The 14,801-nt window shown below is 35.7% G+C and overlaps 1 protein-coding gene across 1 annotated transcript in view; it reads right to left on the reverse strand.

The window, feature by feature from the left end:
• Positions 1-13,246, reverse strand: part of LOC128857441 (potassium voltage-gated channel protein Shaker) — a 186,123-nt gene extending 172,877 nt beyond the window's left edge. Inside the window, exons 1-2 of the mRNA XM_054093199.1 lie at positions 13,171-13,246; positions 6,811-6,994 (exon numbers count right to left, since the gene is read on the reverse strand). Coding sequence (XP_053949174.1) covers positions 6,811-6,994; positions 13,171-13,246 — 260 coding nt within the window. The remainder of the gene's footprint in view (positions 1-6,810; positions 6,995-13,170) is intronic.
• Positions 13,247-14,801: the final 1,555 nt, after the last annotated feature.

The raw sequence follows: 14,801 nt of genomic DNA on the forward strand, positions 1-14,801 counted from the left end.
CATGGATATGCTGCCGTTGAATTTAGTAGCAGTGAAGGGTCAAAGTGGTTAATGAATTCTATAGGACACTTAATAGTGCAAAAGTATTCAATTGTGCAGCACTGAAAGGTTAACAAATTTGGCAGAAAAATCAGGCAAACAATTAGGATCGTTTTTTATTATTCCTTTCAAGTGATTGGCGTTTTTTTTAGAAAAGTTAGTTCGGAAGAATTTCAATAAAATTCCTATTGCAATGACCAGCACAATCGAAATGATGCATAAAAGAACAAACTGCTGAGCTATGGCGATAAATTTCTATGGAGCAAAAAAACAAAAAAAATAAAAAAATTCTAACAATTTTCGAACTCTACAGATTAGTGAATCAGCGAATTATGCAATCAGTAGGCCCTTTGCCATCAATTGTAAATTGTAATTCCAATCGCTGGTCAACTGACATAAATTTGCCGTTATTACTATTTTATTTATTTTCCTTGCACTCTGTTAAATACCAAACTCGTTTTAAAAAGTCAGATTACTACAATTCAATATACGTTTATGTATGTGTGCATGTGTCTGTGTGTCCATTTGACGTCATTTGGGTCATAAGCTTCCGCTTTTGTTGTTGGATGGAAAATTCTGAATAACTATTATGACCCACTGAGCTTCTAAATTGAGTGTCAAACCGCATATTTGTAAGTACTTGCATGCTTGCCTATTCGTATATGCATGTCCATGTGTGTGTGTGCGCGTTGGCATTTTAGATGCGTTAGCCGAAGTGGCAAAAAGGCAATGAATAAATTATTGCTGTATGCTAAAGTTTGATGGGCTAAAGCATAGTTGGTTAAATTAGTTTTCAACTAAAATGACAGCATTTTATAATTTAGAAAAAAATGGTTTTAAATTTTTATTAAATCGAGTTATACTAAGAGCAATCAGCAGGTACTTAGCTCTGAAGGCCCGTGGGGAACGCAAAGCAAACCTCAAAGATTGTTCAAGCAGAAGCTAAATTCCGTTGCAAGATGGAATACGCTTTTCCAGGACACCGCAGTGTTGATGGAAATGAAATTGCTGACGAAGTGGCCAACTGCGGGTCAGCGATTACCCCACAGGGACCAGAACCAATAATCGGAATCAGTTCTACAGGAATCACGAATAGGATCAGCGATTATGTATGCAACTTACATAAAGATCGATGGTCCGGTCAGGAATGCTGCAGAACAGAAAAGTGTTTTCTGACAAGCCCGAACAGAAAACTGTCAAACTTTCTACAAAAACTTGGGAGAAAAGTCGTTGATGATGGTGATGGTCGGTATTATTACAGGACACAAACCACGGGGTTAGCATATGACTACCATTGGGATCATTGAGGACCCGATTTGTCTGTCTTGCTTAGAGGAGCTGGATAGCACTGAGCATTTTCTGTGAGTAAGTGTCTTGACCTAGCCGGAGCAAGGCTACGAATTTTGGTTTCGGATGTTGAAAGAATGAGTAAAATCGTTCTCCCAAACTTGACGATATTTGTAGATTTGCCAAAGAATCTGGAAAATTTGCATAGCCTAGCTATTTCTGTCTCTATATTTCCAATCCCTTTCGCTCTGTGACTTCTCTCCTTTCCTCCTACTCCTATCCTCATTTTATTTTCCACAGTTTTGAATACGAGTACAAAGGGCTTTTTACCCTCAGCGGTTTTTGGGAACTACCATTTTCTTGGTGCTTTTTAGCCCGCCTTTTGAAATTTTTGGTTTTTGAAGTATTTCATACTGGACGAGTGCGAAAGAAAATGATTATTTATGAGAGAATGGTTAAATTAAGAATTTTTTTCCTCGTGGTGGAAAGAAGCAGTTTTGTCTTTGAGAAATCTAAGTTGGGTCCTCAGGTCTATTGTATTTGTCCTTTTTGCATTTTCTATGGTATTAAAGTTCTTTGAACAAGCCGGTTCAGTTCAGAGGGATATAGCAGTGTAAACTGAAGCTTTACACTCAAAGAGAAAAGCAAAACATATTTTGTTTTAAGTTATATTTTTTTTGCGGATTTTGCAATGAACTGGAATAGTGGAAAACTCTAGAACACCTGTTCTTGCCTTGCTCTAGCTGGAAGTCGAATGAAATACTTAGGAGCTCTACACTATGAGAGGTTAGAATGTCTCTCGGGGTTAGAGCTTCAGAGCTTACTTAGATTCGCAAAAGATGCAGACGTGTTACAAGAAGCCTACTACAAGGAAACGTAAGGGTCAAGCTGCATCTGGTACCACTAAGGACCAATTTGTCTATGTGATGGCTTTCAGCCAGTTAGGTCAACCTAACCTAACCTAACCCATATTTTTAAATGTTTTTTTTTCACAGGTTGTGTTAGTTGTTTGTTGGTATGGCGAGTTTTTATCATTCCAATTAGCGCCAAAAATGCATCAAAATTAGAAAAATGATCTAAAGATGAAAACTTAAAAAAGTTGGATGTAAGTAAAGGAAAACCCCTTGTTTTCATTAAGAGTTGTAAGAGACTTCGTTTAACTAGTAACCAATAACAATGGGCTAACTAGTCAATTGAGTTCGTCTCCCAACGAACTAAATTAACACTTCATAAGGCTCTCATCATGCCCGTCCTATCGTACGGCGCATAAGCTTGAACGATGACAACATCCGATGAGGCGCCCTTGGAGTGTTTGAGCGAAAGATTTTTGGTTCTTTGTGACGGCGAGTAGGGTATGCGATGGAGCTGTATGAGCTTTAAGGCGACTAGCTGGGTCATGCGAATGGATACAGACGGTTGGACTCAGAAAGTATTTACCAGCAGATGAAGAGGAAGTCCTCCTCTGCGTTGGAATGATCAGGTGGAGAAGTATATGGCTTAACTTAGTGCGTCCAACCGGCGCCGGTTAGCACAATAAAGAAACGACTGGCGCGCTTTGTTAAACTCGGCCAAAAACGCGTAAGCGGTTGTCGCGCCAATCAAGAAGAAGACTGCTGCACAGCTGCTAAGAGGAAGCCCTGCCATTCTCTCTATTCCTGGGGAGCTATAGCTACAGGAGGACACCACGACAGAAACTGTGTATTAGTGACCGTAAAGCATTTTCTTAGTCTCGCAGTCGCTTAAGGCTTGGGATAAGAAGGTCCACTGAAGAAATTTTCGCATCTACTGCACGAAGGGTTATGAAAATAGTATCATATCTTTTCTCTAGAGGAATAAAAATATATTAAAGGTTCTGTCGGAGAAGTGTTGAAATGAATGAAATTTGAAAAGGTCGAGCCAAGGAGCACCAGGAGATTTGGTGGCTCCTAAAACACTCAGGCTAAAAAGCCCATTGTATTTAAAGCTCTGGAAAGAGGGTAGATAGTCAAGGAGGGAAAAAGAAAAGAGATAGAAAAAAATAGAGACAGAGATAGAGGTAGTTAGACCTGTGAGAATTTTCCAGATTCTTTGACAAATCAGTAAACATCCTCAAGTTTTAGAGAACGAATATTACTCATTCTCACGACATCGGAACCCAAAACTTGTAGCCGTGCTCTAGCAAATTCAGGACGCTTACAGAGAAAGTGCTCAGTGTTATCCGCCTCCTCCAAGTATGACAGGCACATTGGGTCCTCAATGATTCCAATGGTGGTCATGCTGCCCCCAGGTGTTGTTTACTGTAATGAAAGACCATCAACCGAACGTCTTTCCTTCTAAGTTTTACTAGAAAGTTTGACAGTTTTCTGTTCCGACTTGTCACAAAACACTTTGCAGTTCTACAGCGTTCTAGACCGGACCATCGCTCTTTATGTAAATTGCCTACATAATCGCTGATCCAATTCATGATTCCTGTAGAACTGATTCCGATTATTGCCTCTGGCCCTTGTGGGGGAACCGCTGATCCACGGTTGACCAAGTCATTGGGAATTTCGTTTCCCAGAATTAAGCTTCTTCTTACATTCTTGAACAATCTTTGAGGTTTGCTTCGCGTTCTCGAGGGCCTTCCGAAGAAGTGTTAAAAACGACTTGCCTGATAAAAATATTTCACGCTTATAGATAGATAATAGATCATAAGCAGAGCCACCGTTGGATTTGATCTGATAGACTTGGTGCAGATTACAAAGTTATGAGGAATTTTCTTCCTCGTGAAAAGAAGTCTTTGGTTCTTTTAACGATTATAGTTAAATTGGGTTTACCGTCTACTCTGGCTGGAGAGCTGAGGGGCATATGTTTACGAGGTTTATATTAAGGAAGAAGAATCCTAGGGAGCTTAAAAACCACAAAACACATGTGACCAAAGTTGTACTTAACGCCTTTGAAGTAGTGAAAAACTATTCTAGATAGCAAAATAATCAAGTAAGGAAGGGGGTTTTCATTCATTGCATTCATTCAGTCTGTCAAACCAATAGCAATACAAGTACGATTCTTTATTTCTATTGACTGAAGTGATATATGATGTGGCGAGAAGTTCAACAAACAAGCGTTGATATGTGCATATGTACGTATTTGTGTTTGCCTTTATGTTTAGGATACTTTGAGTGTGGGTAGAGCTAAATTTAGAAGTGTTGTAGGATAAATAAAATTGACATAAATTGTTGTCAATGAGATTAGCTACAAAAGTGGTTTCTATTCGTCACCGTCTATTTTGGAGAGGAAAGCGGCAGACGGTATGTGATCCCGTGTTATGTTGAGTGTGTGTTTGTGGAATTGAAGACTCATATGTATATGAAGATAATCAACAAAACTGTCAAGGGCATTCGATTTATTAATGTTTATTGAAGTCGGTTTGATGATGGTGCGCATCTGTATGCAAAGTTTTGATGGTATTTGTAAGGGTGCTAAATTGGCATCGAATCGTTTTTATACAATTCATTATTGTGTGTTGAATATCTTTTATCTTAAATTATAATCAGCAAACATTTAGTGACACTTTTTAAATCTGAATGGTTGGGAATGCCAGCTCCAAGGGACTTGAATTTTAAGTTTTGCTTTGTTCACATAATTTTATCAAGATAGGAAAGTATTGACGTAAGGTTGCCAATCTACTCAATTAATTAAACTATTAAATAATAAATTAACTAATGAGAGGAGTGTTAGGCAGACATTTTTATGAACTAATATAGGTTGCCACCTAATTGCAAGCTGTGTAAAAAATTAAATTATTTCAATAGTTTGAACTAATGATGGGAGTTTTAGGCAGAAATATAATATTTGGGATGAGGGTTGCCATCTAATCTCAACAATTTAAACTTGAAATCAGATATATAATATAATAAAATAGTTATCAAAACAAAATTGTATAATTATTTGAACAACTTGAATAAATGACAGGAGTGTTAGGCAGAAATATTTTTTTGAATAGGGTTGCCACCTAATTGCAAGCCGTGCAAATAATTAAAACTATTTATTAAAACTGTTTAATTATTTAAATATGGGACTGTTAGGTAGTAATAAAATATATGTGAGGAGGGTTGCCACCTAATTTCAAGCTATTCAAATAATTAAAACTATTTATTAAAATTATTTAATTATTTGAATAGGGCAGTTTTAGGCAGAAATATAATATATGTGAGGAGGGTTGCCACCTAATTTCAAGCTAATCAAATAATTAAAACTATTTATTAAAACTATTTAATTATTTACATAGGGGAGTTTTAGGCAGAAATATAATATAGGTGAGGAGGGTTGCCACCTAATTTCAAGCTTTTCAAATAATTAAATAATTTCCATTAATTGAATAGCTTAAACTAACGAATAGCTTGAATTAATGAGAGGGGTTAAAGGCAGAAATATTTGTGAATAGGGTTGCCACCTTATTGGAATGCCATTCAAACTATTTTAACTTTAAATTAGATATACTCGTATAATAAAATAGGTATCAAGTAATAGGTGTTGTAGATAGCAACAATGCAAAAATAGTTTTAAGTAAGGTTACCGCCTAATTTATATACAAAATTATTATTTAAATAATATAAATTCATTCACTGGTTTCTCGGAAACGATTCTAATGCTTATTGCTTTCAGACAGTATATTAATTTGTAAGAATACAAGTATCTTAGATAAGAGTTATCCCTAAAAATATTTTTACAAGGTTGCCACCTAATTTAAACTAGTTGAAGATTGAATAAAATATAAAGCTCATATCGATTGACAGGTATTTTTGGCAACATTAATACAAACATATTTTTATTAGAGTTACCATCTCATCATGAATACAAAATTATTGTTTAAATTATTGCACTCATGTTTTGATCGCAATTTTGCATGTGGATATCTAAGTTAATCAAGATAGGGGATGAGGTCCCTGAGAATATGACTCTAAAACTGCTACCTTTCAAATGAAAACAAAATATCAAAATCATAAGCCTTTATTGAGACATATTTTGACAACTGCTTTCATCCGAAAACGTTTTTGAATAAGGTTGCCACCTACTGTTGAAAAAATATAAATAAAATTTCGTAATTCATTGAAAAATGATTAAAGAACCTTCATGGCCACAAAAAAAGAGAGTTTTCTCACTGCATACTCGAAAGATGTCCCGCAAAGCGAAATTTTGAAATGGTTTTCCTGTCCATCACTACCTTCTGGGAAAACGACTACTTGAAAAACGACTTATGTTGATTTAAGTTATTTTGAAACAATTTATTTCGTTAATAAACTAACTTAAGTTAATATTTCAAATGAGACTATGCATTTGATTGAGGTGTGAAAACATTTACGCTGTCCTAAATTTCTGAAATATTTCATAAAATAACCAAAATTTTTCTGGACAAAAATGTAAAGTTGAAGTTGGTTTTCTTGCTGTAAAATTACAATATTTATAAACTAATATTTTTGATAAAATATCACATTTCATATTTAAACATTTAAAAAATTTCTTTACCTATTACGCAGAAGAGGGGGCGATGCTGTTGATAAATTTTCACCGCTTAATGGTTGTTCTTGACGCGGTCGCAGAACCGGTGTTAGGCCCCATCGTTCGATGAAATCTATGCGGGAAATGGTTGATGATGAGCAAGTTGTTGTAATTGGTTGTAGTTTCGCCAATTTTTCGTATTTCACTTTAGCTCACGCCCTACCCTACACACTTTGATTTACTAAAGAGATTTGTTTAGCCCAAGCTTTCACACACACAAAACAGCGCGCGCGCACACCCTAATAGAGCTTACACACGCGTAAAAGCTCTAAGCTAAATTTAAAGTGTTGATTTGAAGGGAAAGCTCTACTTTGTTGAAAGTCGCCGAGATGTGCGTCGTAATGGACATTTAAATGCAATAAATAAAGATCTCTTCCATATATAAAAATAATAAAAACCAGGTTGAGCTTTTCGTAAGCCTGTTTTCGTTTTGGTCTGTTGTTTACTGTTGTTGGTGTTCGGAATAAAAGTGAATACGCATATTTGTAGTTGTAGGTAGCAGCAGTAGTAGAGGTAGGTAGGTAGCAATAGTTTTAATTCGAAGTCGAATAGTTGAGAAGTTTTAGCCGAGTAGTAGTAGAAATGAGCGCGCGCTAGTTGCTGACTTGTTGTCAATCTTTTATTTGACGTATTTGCTTGGTTTGTTATGGCTAATACTAATTTCTTCCTTTCTGCGTTCGGCCTTGTTTGCTCAGAGCTTGTAGGCGTTTTATTATCTGCACTGCATTTTGAATTTGTTTTGATTACGCAATTGAGGCATTATAAAAGCTTCATTTTATTGTTGTTTGTTGCAGGGAATTTGTGTATTATTAATTTATTATTATTTTTTTTTTATATTAATTTGTAAATTAGATTATGTTCTGTTGCTTTGTTTGTTTGGTTTTGACGCATTTATTGTTGTTGTTTTTGTTGCTAGTAGCGCGTTCAAGTCGCATGCAACTGTAATCATCTTCTCTGGCAGTTTTGTTGCATTTTGTTGTTATTTGGTTTTATCTTATTTTGGCGATTTTGGTTATTTTGGCAATTTTCCCCACATTCGCTTAAAAACTTAAACAAAATTTATTTTTTTGTCTGCTAGCGGAGTTTTTTTTTATTGAATAATACGATCCGTGTAAGTTTTTTTCTACTTTCAAAATGATGTGCTCGTTTCATTTGTGATATCTGTTGTTTTTTATAATATACTCATTTTATTTGTTGTAAAATTTCAATATTTCTTTGATATGGTAATTCTGCAAAGAGGACATTTTTTTATTTATAGTTTTTTAAATATTTTTTTCAGCCGTATACAAGCATTTTTAAAAACCGTAAACAAGCAGCTGCAACTTTCGATGGAAAATTTTTATTTTTATTACGGTTTTTCTATTATATTGCATATTATTATTTATTTTAAATCTTTGCTTTCGACTTTAACCGTTTCGGAATGCATTCTCACTCATAACATTTGAGGGGTTATATACCTTGTGTTGGACTAATAAATCGTAAATTTTTTTATGGCATATTCTAAAAGTACATCATCTTAAAAATATAAATTCAACAAATCATAAACATCGAAGCACTAGAACGAAAGTTACAGATCGTGGAAGCGCGCGACCTTTCTTGGAAAGAGAAGTGCCCGCAAAACTTTAGACGCGATTATCTTGAAGTCGTGTTTTTTGAAAGCTACCGTCATTATTTATCAAAAACTATTTGACCGAATAACATAAACTTTTTTTTTTAATTATTCGAAGTTACAACCTCGTGAATCTGAACGGTTCACTTTTTATAAATATTTGCATAGTTCGCTGGAATTTTTTTTTTATTTTTTTAACCCCTCAAAAATCGTTTTTTTGGTGCAAAGCGGTTTTCATATCGTGAAAAATTTTTTTTGGGTAAATAAACCGTTCAGATTCACTAAAAAACATTTTTCTGAAATATTCATTTAATTTTTTTGATTTCAGTTCGCTGCTCATGCGCTACCGTGATCACCGCAAGCCCCTTCTAAAAAACGGCGTTTCGGGGGAGCGGCGATATCAACACTAAATAATAACATTTTTTAAAATAAAAACGCCAAAATGTATTCTTCGAGAGTTACCCTTCAGTATGATATATGCGTCATTTGAATAAAAGTTCTAAAACATATTTAAAAAAAATTGTAACATCCGTCCATTTTTTCGGGCTCACAAGGTATATAACGCCTTAACCACTTGTGACTATAAAATGTCTCCAATTTTTAAACACAAAAAAAAAATTAAGTGTTTAAAATCCCATTCTACGCGTTACACTCAGTGTTATAAAAAAATTTACTACACACAGCTACAAATACTGCATACATGTGGTCTACGCACACTAATACATGTAAAAAATATTTGTTTTCAATTAACTGTTTGGCCGCGGTTTCAACACTTCCTTCTGATTGTTGTGTGCGTGAGAAAAAAGTTCGCACTTATTTTTAGCCCACATGCTTTGTGTTCTCTTTGTTTTTGTTTAAAAATAAATACAACATTAACATCTATACACAATCACTTACATGTAAATGTATGTGTGAATGCATGTTAGCATACACGCGTAACCAGAAATCAATTTTGGCCATTTTCAAAGGTAGTTCGCTAGGCGGAAGTAAGCACGAAATTCATTTAGTGGGTATTTAAAATAACAATTTCCGTTTTTAGGTGAAGGCGACAAAAATAAAATTAGCATACATACACACGTACACCGTCACATATGCTCATGCATCGATAATCTGTTAGGTGTGAAGCAGGCAGGAGCGTGGGATGCCATTTAATCGAGCTTTCGATGAATGAACGCATTTCTAAAATACAAAAGCGAGACATTCTGTGGCATGCACGTCACTACAGCCTACTCAGAAAAGAAATACTGCTATTTGGGTAGTAAAGGGTGATCAAATGGGGTAGTTTGTACAATAGGGTCAAAATAAATACATAGTTTCTTATTCAGTATTCATTGGCATTTCCTCGTATAGAGACTTACGCCTCAAAAATGTTTACAAATTGTATAATTCTATTATCTTCGCTCTGTGAAAAGTGTTCATCGTGCGCTCAGGCCACCTTATGCTCAGCGATGAGGCCCATTTTCGGCTACGCCTATAAGCAAAATTGCTATATTTGGGATGAGAAGCAACCCAAAGCCATTCAAGAACAGCCATTTCTTCTTCATTCTTTCATTTTCTTTCCATTGAAAACAACCGTTTGGTGCGGTCTATGGCTGGAAGAATCGTCGGCCCACATTTCTTCAAAGACGAGGCTGGCGCCAACATAACAATGAATGGCGAACGATATCGTGCCATGATCAACAACTTTTAGAAGCCGGAAATTGAAGTCCGTGATCTCCACAATATTTAGTTCCAACAAAACGGCACTACTTGGCGTACAGCCTGTGCAACAATTGATTTACTGCATCGTCGTTTCGGCGATCAATTTATGTCTCGTCTCGGACCAGTGGATTGGACACTAAGATTGAGTTTTATTTGTGAAGATATGTAAAGTCTAAATGTTTTGTGGACTAACCAGCTTCAATTGAGGCATATAAGTCCTACATTACTAAAGTTATTCGCGAGATACCGACTGCAGTACTCCAGCGAGTTATTCAAAATCGGAGTTTGCTGATGGCCGAATTACGGCGCAAAAATAAATGTCATGAATGGTTCTACACAAAAATAATAAAGATTGCCCAATCAATTTGACTGTTCGTTGTTTTAAATCAATTTACTAGGGATTAGACAGCCTATCAAGCTGCCAGACGAGAGCAGTATTTTTCAAGCGGAAGTTTTTGCTGTGGGCAAAGCAGCGGAGCTGGCCTACACAAGAACAATAATGAACTCAACAATTAATATATACGTCAAGCAGCAATAAAAGCAATGAGCTCATATTGTATGTAGCAAGTCCAAGAATGTTCAACGGAGCAGGGAGACCATAGAAAGGCTAACCGCAAACAGAAGGCTGCATATTTAATGGGTACCTGGTCACAAATGCATTATGAAAAACGAAATAGTAGATGAGATAGCATTTGAACAAGAGATCGACATATCAAAACCGCTAAATACAATATCAATAAAGTGGATGACTACATGAAAAAGCGAGTGGAAGCAAGGTCGACTAATCTGACCACATGCAAAACAGCAATTTTTATGTGTAGAACCAACGACAAAAAACTGACTCAATTCGTATTTACGCTCTCGCAAAAGGACTGCAGAACTATCATAGGAATGCTGACTGGTCATAATCTATTGGCTGTACATGCGTATAAGATAGGGATTGCTAACACGGACAAATGCAGGAAATGCAGAGAGGATGTTGAGGAAACTTTCGAACACCTTCTGTGTGTTTGTCCGGCATTATTAAAAACGCGTTTCAAATGCCTGGGAGCCCCACAGTTTGAGGAGGACGTCTCAAAAGCGGATCTCTCAGCTCTGCTTAGATTCGCCAAAAGCGCTGACATCCTACATGATGTCTACTTTCAGTGTTCATAGAGGTTGGTCTCCATTTGGAATAGACCAAAAGGTCTATGCGAGGCTTAATACCAACCAGGCTGACCTAACCTTACCTAAATCAATTTAAAATCCAATGCCTCTAAATTGATCATCCTTTAGATATTGGATGTGCAGTGTAAAACGTAAGCTTTTTCACAATTCGAAGCTTGACAGTTATTTTGGAAAACTCCATTGCAGACATTTACGAAACGAGCCAAATTTTGCCCTGTTCTTAATTATTGTCAGACACCTATTATCTATTATCTATTATCTATTATCTATTATCTATTATCTATTATCTATTATCTATTATCTATTATCTATTAACTATTATCTATTATCTATTATCTATTATCTATTATCTATTATCTATTATCTATTATCTATTATCTATTATCTATTATCTATTATCTATTATCTATTATCTATTATCTATTATCTATTATCTATTATCTATTATCTATTATCTATTATCTATTATCTATTATCTATTATCTATTATCTATTATCTATTATCTATTATCTATTATCTATTATCTATTATCTATTATCTATTATCTATTATCTATTATCTATTATCTATTATCTATTATCTATTATCTATTATCTATTATCTATTATCTATTATCTATTATTTATTATTTATTATCTATTATTTATTATCTATTATCTGTTATCTATTATCTATTATCTATTATCTATTATCTATTATCTATTATCTATTATCTATTATCTATTATCTATTATCTATTATCTATTATCTATTATCTATTATCTATTATCTATTATCTATTATCTATTATTTATTATCTATTATCTATTATCTACGCTTTTCGCTTTTCGAGACACTTAATGTGTCTAAGTTCGGACAAAATCTTCAAAAAATTTTTGTGAATCTTGGGCTTAAAGGCAAATGCGGATGTGATATTTAAAAATTATTTCTCCACTAGAGTTGCCGTTTGGCATTTATGTCATTGAAAAGCTGCTTATAAAAATCATTGGAGGCCAAACCAAAATTGGAGGACAAACTTTGCCTAAATACCTTGCAAGGATGTTTGCGCGAGCCTATTATTATTATTTGCTCATCCTATGGTTGCAATTTTAGCAACTTGCTTGATATGTGTGCAATTTTCGTTTTTTTTTCAATCATTTTGCACCGTACTTTGCGTTTCTTTTTCCACGTTTACTGTTTCCTCGCTTTCAACTCATTTACGTTTACCACATTTCAGACATTTTCCGTGCATTTTACACCTTTTCGTCTACCTAAGCATTTGTTTCGCGCACTCTCCCCCTTTTCTATTTATCTTCATATTTTTCGTTCTTTCGTTCCCTCGTTTATTTCACCACTTTTACACTCTTTTCGTTTATTATTGCTCATTTCATTCGTGCGTTTTTTTCGACACGCCACACAGTACACTGACTTACACAACCACACTTCTGTCAACCTTGAACCTTTTGGGCCTTCTGCATGGGCATACAACTAACAGTTGAGCCGACGTGCACACCCATACACACACGCACATACACATACATATGTACATTCAACCCAACGCACGCCAAAACGTATGCTTGTTGGCAGCTTCACTGTCAGCCAACGCTGGATGCCTAAACGAGTTCAACAAGGCATAACAACTGCTACAATAACAACAATCACAGTAACTGCTAAAGCAAAGGCAAAAGCAAAAGGAAAAGGCAAAGGCAACAGCAGCAGTAGCCAGTGTAGTACACGTAGTTGTTTAGTGACAATGTTGTACAACAAATGCAACCACATTGGAAAGAATGTCAGCGTGCGGGCAGGATAAAAGTAGAAAGCAATGAATGATGACGAAAAAAGTTACTAACAATTACGACTAAAAATATACGTATAAGTTCAAGCGCTAGTTGAGTTGTCGAGTGTTGTTGAGTGTGCTTGCTCTTGTTATTGTTGTTGTTGCTCATGTTGTCAGTATTTTTGCTGTTTTTTTTGTTTCAGCTGTGAAAAAAATAAACACACGCTCACTCACAAACACACGCACACGTCATGTACAGGCATAGCTATGCTTATGGGTATGTGCGCTAGCAAAGCAAAGGCTTTCGTGCAGGCAATGCTAGGCGTTGAAGAGCTGCAAAGCATTGCCGACATGCCTATTTGACGATATTTGTTGTGGTTGTTGTTCTACAATAACAACAAGTGCTGTTCATCTTCAAATGAGACAGTTACTAAATTGGCCATAATTTCAAATTTCGTCTATTTGCCTTTACTTTGGCCTCCGCTTTCGTATTTTCGCGCTCGCGCGCACAAATCCTTTTTAACTTAGCGAAAGCTTTGCAATTTTTTTTGTTTTAGCTTTTCTTGCTTACTTATTGCTTTATTTTTGTCTTATTGCCCCACTTGTGACACGCGCTCACATACACGCACACACACATACCATGCAAACACATCAAACCTTTTCAGCTTCAGTAAATAAGTAACGCACATCGATTCATTTTTTCCACTTTTCTCTTGTATTGTCACTATTTTTATTGCATTTTTCTTGTTGGTTTTTTTCATTGTCTTTAGCCCTTTGCAGCGCTTTCTTTCTCTTCTTCCTCTTCTTCTTCATCTTCTTATAAGGTTTGCGTTATTTATGACTTGAGCGCGTACAGCTGCTGCGCACCAACCTTTCACTTCAAGTTAATGTCAAACCAAATTACACATACACATGTGCACACACATCCACACATACATAGGCACACCAAGGAACAAATTGTGTCAGGAATAGCTTGGACAGCGAGAAATGAAAGTTGGGAATTACAAATAAGATGACGATGCTTCCGCTGGGGAATAAACTCATCACCAAAAGTGCTTTTTGTTGTTGTTAGTTAAAATATTTTTTTATAGATATGTATTTTTTTATTGGTGTACGGTTTGGTAGTGGTGGGAGCAATATGATATGATAAAGTTATATTTTTAGACTACGGCGGGCGAAGGTTTCACAAGCAGCAAATGAGAAAACATTCGACTCTCGCTGTTTGGCACGTGGCGTGGAAGGAAATTGATTTATTTTTTTATATATAAATAAATGAACTTAATGTCAGTGATTGCAAGATAATCGGGTCTGTTCTGCATTATTTGGACGAAACATGTTCTCAGAATTGAAAGAAATAATTTCCGTTAATCCGGATCTCATCAATTTTTTCAGAAGTATTGGCTCTGACTCGTCCCAATGAGAAGCTCTTTCTCAGGTTTGAAGAAGGCAATACACAGGGTTGAAGGAACGGTATGCCTTTGATTTTCAAGCCAAATCAAAATGCAGAAAAAGCTTGAAAAGAAGGCATGAGGAGCTGTGTGGTATGAGTTTACTTTACAAATCGAAGTGGATTGTAGAATAGGTCTCCGAGCGGCAGATGATGAGGAGCCCTTTCAGGGCAGTAATACACTCGAAGGTTTGCCATTGGCTGTCAAAGGGCGACCGCTGTTGGAACAAACTTTTTCCATAATCTCCGTGTTTCATGAATGGAGACTCAAACTCAG

This window comes from Anastrepha ludens, chromosome 3, assembly GCF_028408465.1.
Source record: "Anastrepha ludens isolate Willacy chromosome 3, idAnaLude1.1, whole genome shotgun sequence".
NCBI classification, from domain to species: Eukaryota; Metazoa; Arthropoda; class Insecta; order Diptera; family Tephritidae; genus Anastrepha; species Anastrepha ludens.